Here is an 18,254-nt window from a genome sequence, read left to right on the forward strand (position 1 = left end):
TCATCTAAACAGCACGATACCAGTAACCTACTGACACATTTTACTTGACAGATTTATTTTCCTGGTATCAGCGATTAAATTTAGAATCTAAATTATTGACCTAGACTTTATAACAATACCATAAAGAGCTTTAAGGGTTGGAGGTAAGTGAAATTGTTTTGAATAAGGCAAACAGAGAGTGAAGTACTACAAGAGCTAGAAATAGCTCATTATGTTTTTGTTTGATGCCTCTCTGTCACGAAATGAGGTATTCTGAGAGTTGCACTCTCAATGAATAGATTTTCCTCTGGAGTCTGGAAAATTGTACCCACTGGTATGCTTCTACAACAGATTTCCTGAATAAATGCCTCCTAAAACTGTATGTGGAGGACCAGATGTCTGTGTCTTTCCTCTGCATAAATGTGGCACTCCAGTTAAAGATCATCTTTTCTTTCACATACAGGACTTATTTTAGCTCCCATTTTTAAGTAATGATTACAGTTTTATCAACATCTCTTACACAGTACTAAGTAATGCCTCTGTGTGTAGGGGGTGTGTGTGAATTTGGTCTGTAAAGGAATAAGAACACAAAGAAGGAGAAGAAGTTACAAGGAAGTACTTGTCTTTTAAGAGAAATATGTGAAATGAGTTAGAAGAATGCAGACAGTAACTATCCAGCTTCCTTTTAAAAATGTGACTTGGACTGTATTTCAATCATTCCTTAAACTTCCAGAGAGAAAAAAAAAAAAAAAACCAACAAAAAAACCCCAACACATTGAAACCCTAACCTATCCTGTATTATTAAAGGCTGAAACAGGAAATAGCAATAATGTTATGGGAGGCACTGACAATAAAGCTTGGATTCATGTACTTTCCACACCACCAAAACCCACAAGGCTGTTACTGCTAGGCATATAGATCTGAAGATTCAGCTTATTCTGTTATTATTCTGTTATACACTATGGAGTAGTAAAGCTGGTATTTTGAGTTCAAATATTTGCTAGTCATGTCACTGGACCAATGATGCTGAGTAACTGCTTTTGAGATTTTGATTTTGGAACAGTTGTCAGAGTTTTCATCTCACAGCTTGTGGCATATCTTCTTCAGCAGTAACACACTAAGTTTGCTACCACTGCAATACTCATTTATTGGCAGTAACAGGTCAGGCAGAAGAAACCTGACTTCAGTGATCTGTGGAACATTGTCACCTTGGACTGTTTCAAGCTGTTTTGCAAAGAAAGGAGAAGGTGGGGAGAATGAGGAGATTGAGGCTTCTTTTATGGCTTCTAGCTTTTTGCAGCAACTATTATAATTGTTTGGATGCTTCTGAGTGTTAGAACATTTCAAATTATGGTGTCTAGATCACAAAGGCAATCAGAGTGTTACCAACATTTTTTTTACTTACATGTATCAAACATTAAGTCTTTTCTTGTACACAGTGTGTTTGTTTGCAGAAGACATAGGGCAGAGGATACAAGCACATGCAACTCAGAAATCAGAGGGTCACATCAAAATGTTCACCATACACACTACAGTTTTACAAAAAGAATCTCTGTTGCTACTGATGCCATGTCTGAGAATAGCCAGCCTTTCAGGGTAAGTATTTAACGAATAATTGTTTCTAGCAGTTCTTCAAATGGTAGCTTCCTTTGACTCTTGTTTAGAGCTATTGGCCAGTCCTCTTCACATTTAGCTCTGCTTTGAGATATTCACTAACAGTACTGTTACAGTGGATTACAGAAAGTCAGTATATTTGTAAATTAACTTTCATAGCAAAAAAATAACATTTTTCTCTCCTTGAAATAAAATATAATGACTCTCCTGCCCTGCATTATCAATGCTAAAAGATCCACATTTGAATTTTTGACTCCACAACATTTTGAAATTTTAAAAAGAACCATTTAGCCAACAGTTCTGTATTTCCTTTATTCTCCTTTTACATCCATTCACACATAGCATATATTCTTTTTATTCATTTCACATGCACATATATATATATATGTATGTATACATACATACAGATGAAGTCAATTTACTATTTTTGATTCAGAAAATTCAACTAGAATGTCCACAAATTTGGAGAGATTGGTCCAAGATCAACCCTCTGGATGTGAAATCAAACTAACTGGAAGTGGGGCAGCCAAAGGACAGAAAGGAAATTCAGAGCTCTATCTGGATAGCACTGTCAATTCCAAACAGTACTTGGCTGATGATCCTATGATCCAGTGGTAGAAGTGCATGGATAAAAAAGTACTATAAAAAAGAAAGTAGTTTTTGGATACAATTATTTTCATTTCCTACTTTCTCCACATTCCTCAGATTTTAAGCAATCCCTATAGCGAAGTCTACACCTTCGTTTTCCTACTGCACCTGGCCACAATATGAGAAAGAAAAGAAGTCCAGTAGATGTTCTCAACAAAGTATTTTTATGCTAAAGAGCAGAAAGAGAACCTGGCATTTTAACTAGCTCTTTTGATGTGAAGCTTAGAACCAAGCTCAAGTTCAAACAAGAACTATTATATCTGCTGTTAAGAGTAGCTGAATCCTCTTCTAGGAGAGCTTAAAATCCAGAAGTTGGTCTCTTTTTTTTTTTTGTATTTTTGTATTTTGTCAACTCTTTTGTCTTCTTTCTGTGGACATGAAGATCAAATTATATTTTAATATTTGAAGCTAAAAAGGAATAAAGGAACAAAAAAGGAATAAAGAAGTTATGATGCATCAGGAATAATTATGCCATGTTATTTAAAGCCTCCTTTAATGTTCTGTACTGTATTCAGCTTAGGTCACAGCATCCATTTAAGAAAATTGAAATAGCAGAAAAATTATTCTGCTAAAAGTAGGGAAATCTTAGCAATAATCTTTCAAGACTGGACATGACAGATTTTGTGACTTGCCGTGCAATATTACATTTCATATTTTTGTTGCTTTTACAGTGTTGATTCTACAGTGTTGGTGACACTGAGTCACCAATCATTGTTAGCTGTGACTGGGGCATTTTATTACTTAAAACTCATTTAGAAAAGCAAGCTAAGTGCAGAAATGCTCATTGTAAGATACTGTGACAAAAGAAGTAAAATCCCATCAAAAATTAAAGCTCAACACTAAAGCAGTTAAACTGCATGAGAAAAAAGAGAGACTTTCCCATCGTGCTTACAGCTAACTCTCCAAGGCAATCACTTTTGACTGGAGTAATATAAGGAAAACAAATGGTAAAACACTAAGAGAACTAAAAAACATTGAGACTCACTTGGGAAAAATACCCTCAAGTGTTATATGAGATAAGCTGAGACATATTCCAGAATGCATATAGAACACTATGTGTGGTCTCTGACTAGCAATTACTGAGCTATATAAAACAATTTTGATGGACAGAGATTGGAAGTGGCAACATAGAAAGAAGAAACTTCAGTCTAGAGAGCTTTTAAATGTAAATGTGTATATTATCATTGGAGAAACGATGACCACAGAACTAACAAATAGATCCAAAATACGTATTTTTGCTTTACTACTTTAAGCAAGTTGCTGAAACATATTGCACTTACTCTCTTCATCTCTAAAGTGGATTGAACAGTTTTCTTTGCTCACGTTTAAAACCTTCTAGTGTCCCTTACAAAAGCTGTTGTAGTACTACAAAGTAGCATCTGTATCTATTGCTTTTAATATATATTCTTTCAACTGAGCTCATAAAGTACTGGAAGTATGTTTGTCTTTAAGAACATCTGCTTATGCATTTGGGAAAGTTTAAGATAAATCAAACTGCATGGTAGCAACCTCTAAAAGAGAAAAGACTGGGTATAGAGAATATGGTACAAAAGGAAAAAAGATGGATATGCTGCAGACAACCTTTTTTTATCTCCAAAAAAACACCATTATGACTGACAGGATCTAGAAATACTTAAGTGCTGGGAAGACTTCAAATCACCTTCGTATTTTGGTGCAAGAGGCAAAGGGATTAGCTGATCTTAAATTCTCTTCCTGAGTGATAAAAATGGTTTTTGACTCAGAAAACTAAAATATCTGTGTTATTATTTGACACACTTTCATGAACTTCGTACTACATTTTGTCACTAGGTTAACAGGGGTTAGAAAGTTCTAAATGTAAATGAAATCAACAGTAATACTGAGCATAGGAATGTAATATAAATGTTCAATATGCATATAGATGCTACAGCCATATATACTAACAAAATTAATAAAAATATTAAGACTTCATAATGGTATTGGTCTAAAACATTGATGGTTATTTTTATGCTGAATTTTTTGCTTTACTAGCTGTGGATTAGAGAACACAGATTTTCTATTCAAGATGATGCAATTTCTTGGCTGGAGATCCTTTCTACTGGTAAACTGTAGATTTCACTTACATTTGAACTATAGTGTAATAACTATAGAAGTGTTCTTTCTCACTTTGTCAGCCATGGAGGATTTCAGTTTGTTATGTTGCTGTAGTCTCTTGTATGCTACTGGTGCCTTAAGTCTCACTTCTGCTACGTTGGTTGTGCACATCCTCTGGACAGAACCTCCAGGTTTGCAAAATGGGCAGAAGATTCAAGTGAACCATAAATTCCTTATATGAGTAGGAAGATTGAGACAGTAAGAAATACCACAGTGTGGAGACATCACAGTTTGGATGACTTATATTTTCATTCCTCTCAAGCTGCAATTCCTACTCAGACTCTTATCTCAGACTTGCAATTTCTCAGTGCTCCAATCTGGAAAATCAAAATGAAAGTGAAGAAAATTACTTTTCCAACTAACTTTGCTCATGCTAATTAATCTCAGACCAATGAGTACTACTAATTCTTTATAGTGGGTATAACTGGTTTTGAAGGAAAACTACAGTGCTAAAGTACTCGTAATATTCCTGTTGATGAGGCTGAAACTGTAAGAGGCACTGCTTTCTTCACTAACAAATACTGTTAGTATAAAAGGCAAGGCAAAGTTTAGGCTCTGATCCTACTCCCTGCAACCCTTACGCAAAATTTAAGATAATTATACACTTTGAGATGTCGTAAGACGGTCCTGATATACAGCTTGAATCCACACACTAGTTTTTGAGGTGTTCATTGAGCTACAAGTAAAGATATGTTCTCATTTTCTGCAATATCTATGACATGTGCTGATGTCACAGTCACCATAGCAATACAAAGAAACAAAAATCACTGTGCAGGTGAATGGTACAGTATTTTAACAAGGGCCCCATCTTGTTAGGATTACCTCAGAATGTCTCACAGAGTAGGGAAATTTGAAAAAAAATTAAAAACTCATCACAAATTTAAAACACTACTATGTATGTGACTAAAAATACAATTGCAAAGATGCAAAATTTTGCAAAAGCATGGAGCTTGTTTAGTCTACTAATGGTATATATCCTAATGTCACCAGCTAGCTGCTTTGCTGCTGATCCTTTGAGCAGAAATGTCTTATTCCACAATGTTTATCCTGTAATCCCATACTGTCAACCCAAGAATCAGAACTCCCAACAGCCAACTTGCCTCCAGCTATTTTACCTCCTCAACAGCTTTCAAGAGGCTGTAATGCACTGTCAATACAAAAGCCACTGGCTTATTGACAGATGGAAGGGGGAGGAAAAAAAAAAAAAAAAGGAAAAAAAAGGAGGTTTAAAAAAACTGAATTAAGTATCAAGGAAGATAACAAAGGAATGACTCCATGAGGCATTATTAGTTTTTTCATACAAAATGACTTAAAATGTTTGAAAATAAAGTAACAGGAAGCTATTAATAACTGTGGTACACTTAACATGTTCTCTGAAGAAACAGATTCAGATTTTAGGTAATTTTTTTTAGTGTGTGATATACATTATTATCACTGTAATCTACTGGCTTTAGTGCATATAGGAATATGTCCTTCAAATGCCTAGCCCCAGTTAAAAGAAAATCTGCTTTCCCAAAGAAAGACTTTTCTTCCACAATTTATGTTTATAGCCTTTGAATCGCTCCTGTGAAACTGTGTAATAACAGATTCGCCTTATAATGGGCATGGCATATCTTTACTTTAGCGGGTGATCATGCCTTCTGCGAGCCAAGGTTGCAGCACTTTCTTTTTCATCGGCATCAAGCTAGCTTGGACCCTCCCTCCCTCATGAGGAGACACAGATGTGAACTTGATAGGGCTTTAACCACTAGGGGGCCGTGTGGACACAAGCTTTTGGCAACTTTTGGCCCTTCACTGGTTCAAAAGGGCAAATGCGTTTTTCTGTACGATAAAATGCGACTCTGAAATAATTAACTTAGCTTTCTCTTATCTCTCGCTTTTGACAGAAAACGCAACAAATCATGGCTTAATTAGTCCTGTGATTTTTTTTAAATGACCACAAGTTACTCAAGTTGGTCACGGAACTTGTATAAAAAATAAAAACAACCCCCAAACAACTAAATCCTAAAAAAGTGCAAAATCCTTTTGAATCGTTGTCTAGGGCCTGAAACATGCTCGTTGAGCTCAAGATTCGAAACTAATCCTGATCAAGTGTGGTCATTGAAAAAATCCTGTCCATTAGCTGATACATACTATGCCTGATGAAGGTACCTGACACATACCCAGAATACAGAAGTTACCACAGAAACACACATAACGTTGAGATATAGCCAGACAGTTTTTGTGAAAAGCTGGTTTTGATATTAATACAGATAATTTACCCTTCCCTCTTCCAACATACATTGGAAATGCACAAAGACAGCAAAATATGGTTAAAACCATAGAAACTTGGTGATTCACAGGGACATGCTGTTCATTACATTAAGAGTCCAATGTGGTTTTAGTCCACAGAAGATCAGATAAAATCAGAAGGGCCAAGTAGCTACCTATTTCGCACACTTGACTCATCTCTCGATTCTCCTATGTGCCTGTGCAGTCATTAAAATATCCATCCACACCAAAAGGGAGAAGATGACAAAATATCCTGGTATTTGTATTTCATGTTACCTAAAAAGCTCTCCTAATGCTCACTTTTTAAACATCCATTCCTACCCTCCTATCCTGTTTATACAGAGACTGCGGAAGGGACCCAATTTGAGTCGAGCTAGTCAATCTCAGTGCCTTTTTTCACAGGCAGGACACGACGGGTGGCCTAACAGGCTCAGCTGTCGGTACCTATAGGTAAAGCATGACAGCCTCCCGTCACCTTCCCTTTGCCCAGCAACCCAGGCTACGCATTAAGGTGTCTCCCACCCCCTCGACGCCGTGAGTGGGGGACAGGCGGCAGAACGCTTTAAATCGGCCGCAGGCGAGGATAAGGGAAGGTTTCGCAGACGAAGAAAGGGCGCCAAGCAGGGACACACGGCCCGCAGCCCTTCTCCTGCTGAGCCGCGGACCAGGCAAGGAGGCGGCCGCCGCGGAGCGGCAGCCAACGGCAGCACCTACCTTCCGCGCGGGCCCCAGCCCAGCACCCGGTGGTACGTGTGCGGCCGCGGGAGGGCGCGGAACGGCGCTCACTCCCCACCGCCCCCACCACCCTCCCAGCGTGCGCGCTCCCTCAGGGGTGGCGCGCGCGGTGGCCGTTGTGTGGCGCGCGGAGGGCCGCAGCGCCTGCGTTTCGGCGGCGTCGCCGGGGCAGGGTTTCGCTCGGTTTGGCTGCGTGTCACACACAGATGTGACTCTTGTCTGTTCCCTGCAAACGTACAACCGTGACGGCTCACCTCCTCCCGCCTCCCTTCCCCCCCCCCAACCAAAAAAAACCCACCCTTTGACAAAAAATTTCTTCAGATCCCACACCGAGCAGCAGCCGCCGCCGCAGCAGAGCCCCGGGAGCTGATGGAGCAATGGGTGGGAAGCGGGAAACCGGCACCACAAGCGAAAACTTTCCATCTGTCTAACTTTTCGTTTCCCTTCTAACGCTCTCCCCTCTCCCCCTCGGCTCCTCATCCACTCCTCTGGGCTACGCTTTATTTTCTGTCGTGTCTTTTCGCCTCAGCCCTCCCTCCACCTTTCTCCTCGCCACTTTCTCTCCCGCTCGCTCCAGCAGCGCCTGGAGCCGATAAGTGAGAAGCAGCGGGAGAGACTGCAGCCGCTGCGGGAAGGAACCGGGCGGAGGAGCGGGAAGGAGAAAGGGGGAAGAGGGAGGCAGAGGCGCGGCTATCCCCGCGCGGCACCGCCGGCTGCCCTTACCGCAAAGTTGGCGGCGGCCGCGGGGCGGTTTTGACAGCTGTGGGAGCGGGCGGCCGCTGCCGCAGCCCCTGCCTGGGACAGAAAGTTTGGGCGGGAGGACCGAGGCAGAAGGGGTCAGTTTTTCGCCCCCCCCCCCCCCCCCCCCCCCGAGTACGCCTTCCCTCAGGCTCTCTGCCTGCCTCCCTTGCTCGAGAGCGTGGGGTTCGGAGGAGCAACGCTGCCCTCGCAGACCTGCTCGCAGCGTCACCCCGCCGCCTCCCCTTCCCTAGCCAAACAACCCGACAACAAACCAACCTGTGGAGGCTCTGACCCGAACCTGGGTCCCTCCTCCCAGCGCTTCCAGCTCTCTGCCCAAAGTTCTTTTTCTTTCTCTTTCTTTCTTTCTTTTCTTCCTTCCTCTCTGCTGCTCGGACTGAACTTTGGGGGTTGAAGTTTTGGAAGAGTGAGAGAAAGAGGGCGGAGGGAGAGACTCGCTGCTGCTGCCTTTTTTTTTTTTTTTTTTTGGGGGGGGGTTGCTGGTGGAGGAGGGGGCAATATTTTTGCTTCTAAAATCTATTTTTTTAGCTCAAATCACCTGAAGGGGAGGGGGGTTGCGGGGGGTGGTAGTAGGCAAGGAGAGAGTGGGAAAGAGAGCGAGGCGCACAGAGCCCAGAGGCAGAAGGAAGGGTGCAGGCACTGCCGCTGAGAGGAGATCGAGAGACAGGGGGTGCACTTGACAACGAGCATGCAGAGATGGTAAGAAGTTTCCAGCAGCCTTTCGTTTTCATTCTAGCCTTTACTTTGGTTTGATTTGATTAATAAATTGTGCAGTAACACACGCAGCCCAGCTCGCTATCCGGTGTGCTTCAGCCTTCAAATAAACAAGCAGCCGGGAAAAAGTAGGATGATAAATAAATAAACCAGCCCTGTGCTGCGTGGATTGGGGGAAAAAATGACTAAGAGGCTGTGCTAAACTTTTAAGTGAGTTTGGGGGGTTGAAATGGGATGGCCACATGCTTTTTACCGCCTCCTTTCCTCCATTAGAGATGAAGGGCTAGGGTTAAAAAAAAAAAAAAAAGTGTGCGTACGTAGGGATGGAGAGTGAAGGTGGCGTGGGGTTGAATAGGACATACGGTGATCTGGTCTTTTTTGGACACCACCTTCTGCTCGGAAATGAGTAAGGTTTGCACACAATGTAAAGGTAACCTTCGAGAGCGGAGCAAGGAGCTGTGTGCATGTGAAGCAACGCCTGCGGCAGAAAGACAGAAGTGTAAATCCGCCTTACCTCTGTAACTTTTTGTTGTGCATGCGCTTGCAGTTTGCACCTCTCCAATCAGTGGCTGTTAGAACTTGCAGAGTTAGGCTGATGCGCTGTGAAGGAGGAAGCCCCCCAAAGCAACTTCGAGCGAGTTTTTTCTGCTTATTTCATGCGCTGTGCAAATGTACGTCTCCTTTACAGCAGAGGTTTTGCAAAGCAGGGCTGGGGCTTTCACGATCTCTTAATTTAAAAATTAAAAAAAAATCACAATGACTGAGGACCTAGTTTGCCTGATTGTTTGCCTGGGTTGTGATGTGAATATAGGTTAAACAGCTGCGAAGAACAAGCACGTTTACAGCCATGACTAAACGTGTAATTATAACTGTTCCTATTAACAAGTGGATTGACCTCAGCGATGAGCAGTGATCAGCCCGTATTCAGTGTAGTAGTGTATTTTCAATTTCTCTTTGACTACTGCACTGCTTTCAGTTAGCTTTTTCACCTCACTCCAGGGATGTTCTGTATCTGTCGCGTGTACCTTGAATATGCATACATGCACATGCACACACACGTCTGTGTATGTATACATGTATATACATACGTGTATGTGTATGTAGGTATACACAGCACTCAAAACTACAGATACAGTGTATGTCTGTGTGAATGGAGAGCTTGAGATGGGGATTTGTATTTTCTTCTTCTCTCCCTAACATGACATGTTTTGTTTTAGTGATCAAAGCCACAATTGGAGTGTAGGAGATGCAACTGTCAAATGCAGCCAACACAAAAAAAAAGGGGGGTGGGGGGTGAGGGGGGGAAGCAGCATGTGCCCAGGACTGTGGTTACAGTAACGCTGACAGAAATGAAAGTGGTTTTGAAAGCAGCATGCAATTTATGATGGTTCCCATTTACCTTAGAGTTAAGCTGTTGTAACACTGATGCACGAAAGACATCATGTAATAATCTGGTGTACCCAGGATTAAAGTGGCAAAGAGTGTCTTTTTGTGTGTGTGTCTGGCCGACCGCGTTAAAATGGTTTGAAGCTATTTTTAAGTAAGAAATTCAAGCAGGATAGGATATTAAGTACTTTTTTTCTTAACCGGTATATTAGCTGTGCATTGGAGTTGAAATATTTTTTAGTGGAAGTGGGCTTTTATTTTTCATTATCTTACATTTCCTTTCTGTATTATAACCCATGTCCATAGATGAATTTTAAAATGGGGTAGCATTTTTTGTCAATGTTCACAGTTTAATTATTGAGTTCATTTCAAACAGTAATATTTAATAAGCCAGATCAGCAGATCTGCACAAGAATACCAAGTTCCTGTAAAAGCATGTGGAACTTCCCTTGCCCTCAAAAATTGCAGGAATTTTTAATCTGAAATTTAATGGGGCATATGAGCTGTGTGATACGCTACTGTTTAATTTTAAGTTAAAGAACCATCTAGGTCTATATATGTTCTGCTTTAAATTTTTAAAGCACATGAATTTTAAAATTTACTCACTAAATATTTCTGATTGTCCATCTTTACCTGATCCAGATGCAGAAGAAAATCTAAATGTAATTTATAAACTAATTTGTTACGGGTAAATCTTGACACTCCTATTAAGACTTGAGATTGTGAATGTGTTCCTTAAGCATACATCTTACACACACAACAGAAAAACGCTGCCTTGATATTACTATTATTTTGTAAGAATACAACACTATGGTATTTTAGGGGGGAAAAACGAGCAGATCTGTGCCTTTAACCACAATTCATTTTTGTTACTGAGGTATTTGTGAAGGGGGTGTGTGATTGCATTAAAGAAAGTAAAAGAACAGACAAAAGCAGAGATGACTGTTGCAATATGAAAATGTAAGTGTTACAGTTTGAATTTTCTGGTGCATTTTTGAGTTCAGTGCTTTACATAACATTTTGTCCTAATCTTGCTTGCTGTCAGAGATGTTTCATGGTTGTGCAATTGCTGCAGTCAAGAATGCCAATTTGCATTCCAGGAGTGTCATTTGATTACTTTTATCTGCACAGCTCGAAGACCAGCCCAGACCTCTCATTTCATCTTGCCATGTCACGAGTCAGTGCTGTGTCGTCTTTTCAAAAATCTGCCTGATTTAGACAAGAAAGAAAAGTACTTTCATGTTGCAGCCGCAGTCCCCTGCTAACTTGTCAGCAGCAGGATATGATTCACTTGGGCCCAGAAGAATGGTACAGAGATGAGGGTTAGGCGGTTCAATAAGCCCATGGACAGGTAGTGTGTGACCTCCCAAGAGAGCTTAAGTTAATGAAGAACAGGTCTGCTTAGTTCTTCACACTCTGACCTGGTGCTGTCCCCACAGTTTTCTCATTTGATCTTTCCCAGCAAATTGATCTTTTCTAGTACTTTTTTGCCTTCCAAGTTAGTCCTTGTGGGACTGAAATTAGCAGAGCAACTTAAGTTGGATAATACAGCTGTTCAGAAAAGAAGAAATTGGACACTAGCTCATAAGAGGGGGAGGGGAAAGTAAGCTATTCTTTCTGTGGTTATTCAGAATATTTTTTTTTTTTTTAAGTTTTATTTTAGAAAACTTCACAGCTGTATTACTTTGGAAGTTCGCTTTCTTATTTATAGTCTGCATGGATGGTCCATTGCACACCACATTAAATGTGTATCATTTAAATAAAACAAACATGCTTGCAGCATAGACTGCAGGTTTGCTTTGGTATTTGTCAGTTGAACTTGCTTGTTAGAAATGATTTGCTAGTCTGTAATGAGGCTTTTACAGTTGTCGTAAGACATTTTAAATACCAATTGCACATGCCAACTATGTTATTTATAGCCTGCTAAATAACTGTAATACCATAGTATCCAATACTGAAATGCAGTGGAGATTAAACAATAAAAGCCATTACAAATGGTATGTGTAAGTATGTGTAAATATTATGGTAGGTGAAAATACAGTCAGCAAATTAGCACTGGCATTACTGGTTCTCTGGAAAAAACAGTGTATACAAACAAATTGGTTTTGAACTAGAACACTCTGTACTTAAAACCTGGGTTCTAAAATGGGGCTATATTATCTATCATTCTTTTTTATATTTTTTTGCTCTTAGTAATTGGAAAGTGGAATGGAGTGTGTGTGTGTGTGTGTGTGTGTGTGTGTGTGTGTGTGTATGTGCAAGTACATACATGGCTAGGCTGCCAAACAATTTAAGATTTCAAACTAGAATTTAGTGAATGTAAGTTGGAAATCAGGAGGGTCTTTAGTATGCTGCTCAATAATAAGTAGTATTTAACGTTCTGTATTTCATAGCAGTTCTCACATATTATCCACATATTATCCACATCCTTTCAAGAATTGAAAACATTGCTGAATGAAAACAAGTACACTTATTATGTAAGGGAAATACTGCTCTAGCTCTCTCTCAGTATTGCTTTTAAAAATGGGAAGGAACTGTGAAGGATCATTGGTCAGTTAAGCTCTTCTGAAGAGCTAGAGGGAGCTTCTTTATTTTATTAGATATGCCATAGGTAAGACAAAGGGGAAAAGTGTTCTGAATAAGGGAAGGCTGACTGCTAACTTTTTTCTGAGCTAAAGGTTTACAGCTTACTTAGGCTTTGAAGAGGCTTTATTCTACCTTACATATATACATGAATGTCAGTGGGATTTGGGCTGACTGCAGATCCTGTCAATTTCAGGCAAAAAGAAATGACCAAAAGCAAAGTAATTACATTAAAACAACTGCAAGTAAAACATTGGATTTTATGCAAAACCAAAATTTATATATTTTTTTTTTCCCCAAAAAGGTGGGAGTTTCTGGCAGTGTCCCTTTTTGTGTTGCACATTGAACACTGTCACAAGAATCTGAAATCTTCTGTTAACTGAATATTATTAAATGAAAGAGTCCTGATTTCCAGTCTACAGGTTTGCACAGGGCTTTTGATTTAATTTGATTTGATATCCACTATTAGTATGTGTTAGGAAAATACAAAACAAATAGGTTGTAGCTGTCATTTTAGAAATGTGTATCACTTCCTAATCTAGCCAGGAACTTGTATTTAATTTGGAAGAGTAGCATTTAACATAGCTTAATAAAAAGCATCTGTTTAAACCTTGTGTTCTGTGTCAGTTTCGTCTCACCTAAATTCTGACATACATGTTCTAAAAAGGCATTGATCATAATTGTTGCTTAATATTTATATGGCAGCTTTTCCAAGCATTATGTCGGACAAACTTATATACCATTTAAGTAAATTATATGATCCAGCGAGATAAACTACCAGATTTGTCTACTTTTATCTCTTGCACAGTAGCTCTCATTATGTACCTTGCTAGTAAAAGCCTTTATTTGTTGATTATTAGAATCTTAGTACACTCAGGAGTTCTTCTGTAATCTAATGTGGTTGTTCAAAGAGCTTCTCTCATTTTAGAATCTTTCCATAGTACTCTCACCGCATATAAATATGTATATTTCATACTCCAGATACATATGCAAATACTATTATTTCAGGTAAATCAAGGGGTTTGAGAGAATTCTTTTCATCTGCAGCATCTGTTTCAGCACTTCTGTGTTTAAATACTTTATGTAAAAAAAACACAAATTCGGGTAAGTTCAATCAGATTTGTTTCTGATTTGTTACTTTAGAGAGTTTTGGGGTTTTGGTGTTTTGTTGGTTCCCCCCCCCCCCCCCCATGTAGTTACAGTGTTTTAACTACGTACTTATATTTTTGTTGAATACTATAAAAAGCTAGAGAAGTTTTAAAAACATGGCTGGCCATTGCAGTTATTTGTAATTATGAAAAACAGAATGTCCATAATGCTGATTTTAAAGTCACAAGCCAAAAGAAATCAAATTGTATAAGCTAACCACTATAAAGTTTTTAAGTCACCATGGTATGGTTCACTGAACAATTGGTTATATCTACAGTTCTGCTGCATATAAAACTTAGGAAGCTAGGCCTGTTAGAATTCTTCAGCTATGGGGAAAGTTTTAGATGGCATGAAAGTGTATTACAGACTGTTATCAGCTATAAATGAAGCTGAGTGTATGTACAACACGCATCATGCTGTCAACTGGAATCACACTGAATCAGTGTTGCAACTTTATCATATTTGTCAAATATGTATTCTTTTGAAACTTGTGATTTGTGCTTTTAGCCAATGCTTTTTAATGTTGAATACAAAGATGTAACAGCAAACAAAAAACATTTTTCCCTTTTTGTGACCTGACATTTGCCAAAGTGCTCCATGCTGAAATTTCTTTTCAGTATCTTTTCTTTTTTTCCAAAGCCAGACATGTACCCAGACACAAAAGCCTCTGTGTATAGCAAGCTGTTTTAAATATTGTGGCTCGACGATGTGCTGTCCTTTCTCTGCTTGAGCCAAGGATCTCTGCTCAGTGTCTGTGGATTACCAAGTCCCTTCTTTATTGTACCTCTTGTCAGCTATTCCTATTCATTTAACCTTTCATTAGTGTCTGTGCAGCTTCACTGTCTGGAAAAGCAAGGAAAAACCTAAAGGCCTACTGTCACAGTTATTAGATTTCTCGGTTACATCCCAGCAACCATAAAGGAGTAAGAGTCAACACTATTGTCATGCATGCTGCTATCCTGGGGTGCAACTCTTCTGTGCATGTCAAGGACATGTGCCACATGTTGATAATGCATCCCAGGGATAAATGCACGACATGGGGGATAAACCAAGACTGGCACTAATGAGCTTTGTTGGAGTTATTGCAAAGACAAACAGTTGTGACGGAATTTTTCTTAAAACACCAAAGAGATGGACTTGCATTAAGTGTTGCCAAGGCTTGCTTGTGAGAGACTTGTCAATCATGTTAGTTTCATTTAAGTGCCACTTACAAGGTGAAAAAATGAGTTCTATGACTAAGAAATATACTGCTTTTCCTTTTTTTAATCTGTCAGGATAAAGTGTACTTAAGGAGACCTCAGTAATACACTATATGACTATTCTTGCTGTTTACTCATTTTTTAATCAAAACCTGAAAATCTTGTCACATTGGGAAAAAAAAAAAAAAGTCAGCAAATATGAGGTACAATGTATTTAATAATATTCCTGTTAGCAAAGTTTCAAATTCACTCTTGGTGTTGTGAAAGCATTGACATAGTTTTGTTTGAAGCATAAATTTTGTTGAGAATATCTAGGTGCATGTAAGTAGTTTCTTCTACATTTGCCACCCAAAGAGCCAAAATCATTAGTTAGGACACTGCTTTCTCATTTTGCTGAAGCACAGCTTCCATTTAGGCCAATGCAATATTCATATACATTTTGCCTCTAAAAGTCCTGTGTAGCCCATCTTACCTACACTGGTAAGCAAATCCAACTGAAACCTCAGTTCTCAATTTCGACAACAGGAAAAAATGCATGCTTATTCTTGACCTCTCTTTGTTGACCTTTTAGCATGCATCTTAATTACCTTTTCATCAGAATATTATACATAGCATCATATGACTTTCATAAGGATATTTTGGTCAAAACAAAGTTAGACCTACAGATTTATAGTTAAATTATAATTTAATAACTCCCCTTATGTAAAGCATAAGGATCTAATGTTGGTCGCATTCATGGGAAAGCTGAAAGTGGGAATAAAGTCATTGAAATCAGTGGAGTTAAAGTTACGTGAAACTTGAATAAAATCTAGTCACCTCCTTTGCACTTTGCATATGGCACGCGAAGAGGATTTTAAAGGTGATAGGCCACAGGAAAATTCTTACAGCTTCGTTGCTAAAGATGCACTGTTTAAGTTGACATCTTCAAAATGTCTGTGGTTGTCATTAACAGGAATTCTGAGCTTATTAGTTTTTCTCTGCATTTCTGATATGAAAGAAGTGAAGCATGGCTGCAGCTTTTGCTTTAGTTCAGAACATAGAAGCCAAGGTGACGAGCAGACAAGTAGCTGATTGTAGGAAAAAGTGTCTTAAAGACAATTGTATTTGAGAGAAAATTCAGCAAAACTAATGTTTTTATTTTCCTTGTTTGAACATTGGAAACATGTGATACTTTCCTCAGATTGAAAGAGAAGCTGATTTTGTGATTGGGATTACACAAATATTTAAATGGAACAATCTTCAAACATGAGCTGGAACAAATGTCATGGTGCCCTTAGTTTAAAACATCGTTTCATTACTAGAATGATACTAGCTTTGATGAGTCTAAAACTTACTACATGGCTTCCAAATCAAAGATGAAAGGGCCAGTTAGGAATCAGATAAATTTTCCTGTCGAAATGTAGTATTTGACATTTAAAAAGATGTGCTCAGCATGATGAACCACTTCTCTTTACTGCAACTAGCCTGGTGGTTTTTGCATTAAAATAACTTTGAAATTGAATCGAAGTATAATAAATTTAAGATAAATTAATTTGGAAGTCCTGATTAATGCCATTTTTGATCCAAGAGAAATACTTAGAATCATAGAATCATAGAATAGTTAGGGTTTGAAAGGACCTTATGATCATCTAGTTGCTCTCTGCCATGGCCATGGACTTCCCTGAAAGCGCTTTTTTCCCCCTTTATTGTTAATACATGTCCATTTGTATTGCTGAGTAATTACTTCTGGACTTGTTTTGATAGACTCTTACTGGTCTAAATCCATTGGCTTTGTTGTGGCAATATGCCAGTTTTATTAAAAAAAGGTTTTGTTATTCACCTTAGTGTGAAGTTACTGGTACTAGTATATCAAATGGGCGTACACCCTGTCTGTATTTTGGAACGGTTATTGTTATGTACGGTAATGTATAGTCTACAATACAGTTGGGCAGTGCTTTTATACTAATCAGATGCCAATTATGTTTCTGAAGGCCTACTGATAATACTTAAATTTACAGAATGAGAATACTAGAGCAGATTGTGGGAAATGTTTTGCTGGTTTGCTGAAGATGCTAAGAGTTAATGAAAATTAGCAAATATTATGAGAAATTACTTAATAGTGAAAACTTACAGTTTTCTTCTGTGCTAGGCCAGGACTGTATTTCACTTAGCAGTTGTATTTTGAGTTGGCTTTTGAAGTTACTTTGTTTCTGATGTCCCTTACAAAACACCTGATCAAAATAAATGGCACTACAGGCCAGTTCGCTAAATGATTATATAAGCAATGGAAGAGGTTGAGGAATTTAAGTTCTTCAATACAAAACTGGCAGTAAGTTTTTGTCAGCACTTTGGTGCAAATATTAAAAAAGCTGTGTCTGAAATGGTACATCATATAACTAAAGGCTTCTAAGGGAATTAAGTCTGAGCTGATACAATTCACATGGTAAGACAGCAAGGAAGCAGTAGCAGGTAAGTTACGTGTTATTTAAATGTTCCTGCTTCTTAAATTGTGCTTCTTTTTTTGACTTTTTGCCTTTGGAATGGAAGTTACAATCTTTCCTCTTTCCTCTTATCCACATGTAATACCTTGCATATCAGCAGTGAATTTATAAGATGGTATATTTAAGTTATTTATAATATCAGATTCCATAAACAAGAAGTTCTTCAATTGCTGAGTGGTCACTCGGACACTATGCAGCCATGCATCCTTTTTTGGTGTTTCTCGGAACACTGTTGGGAGTATGAGGGCAGCAAGGATGGGAGTAGGCTACTTGGTTCTTTAAGGTTTGGCTTGGGGGTCAGGAAGTGGCAAGAAGCTCATCATTGTCTCCTGCTGATTGGTAGCTTTCATGAATACTTTAATAGTAGTCTTTTGATTAAAAATACGAGGAAAAACTCTGTGATGCTGGTAATGGCAGGGAAAGAGATGTGTGAGGCTGATAGTGTAATGGGCGAGGCTGATAGTGTAATGGGCAAGGAGCTTGAAAAGGCTTACTATATCAAGTCACCATAGCAGCAGGGCAGGATGCTTGCCTCTTTCCTTCTCTGCATACCTTCCCTGTCTCTCACTTTGTGTGTGGAATACCGCCCATAGGTGTGGGCAAT

At 39.0% G+C, this 18,254-nt stretch overlaps 1 protein-coding gene and 2 long non-coding RNA genes across 7 annotated transcripts in view; 1 reads left to right on the top strand and 2 right to left on the bottom strand.

Annotated features, from left to right (window-relative positions):
• Positions 1 to 8,177, bottom strand: part of LOC136004600 (uncharacterized) — a 54,199-nt gene extending 46,022 nt beyond the window's left edge. Inside the window, exon 1 of the long non-coding RNA XR_010608546.1 lies at positions 8,104 to 8,177. This is a non-coding gene — a long non-coding RNA (uncharacterized LOC136004600). The remainder of the gene's footprint in view (positions 1 to 8,103) is intronic.
• Positions 1,385 to 7,552, bottom strand: LOC136004601 (uncharacterized). Its single transcript, XR_010608550.1, has 3 exons — positions 7,360 to 7,552; positions 4,387 to 4,691; positions 1,385 to 2,609 (listed from the first exon to the last, which is right to left on the bottom strand). It is a non-coding gene; the product is annotated as an uncharacterized LOC136004601 (long non-coding RNA).
• The window catches only part of BNC2 (basonuclin zinc finger protein 2), a 360,624-nt gene continuing 350,087 nt past the window's right edge, over positions 7,718 to 18,254 (top strand). For 4 of the 5 annotated variants that reach the window (XM_065661210.1, XM_065661207.1, XM_065661211.1 and 1 more), the window contains exon 1: positions 7,718 to 7,761. In XM_065661210.1, coding sequence (XP_065517282.1) covers positions 7,750 to 7,761 — 12 coding nt within the window. In that variant the 5' untranslated portion in view covers positions 7,718 to 7,749. Of the gene's footprint in view, positions 7,762 to 8,704; positions 8,839 to 18,254 lie in introns of those variants that run through there. The other variant, XM_065661208.1, reaches the window with a different exon arrangement.

Source organism: Lathamus discolor, chromosome Z (assembly GCF_037157495.1).
Source record: "Lathamus discolor isolate bLatDis1 chromosome Z, bLatDis1.hap1, whole genome shotgun sequence".
NCBI classification, from domain to species: domain Eukaryota; kingdom Metazoa; phylum Chordata; class Aves; order Psittaciformes; family Psittacidae; genus Lathamus; species Lathamus discolor.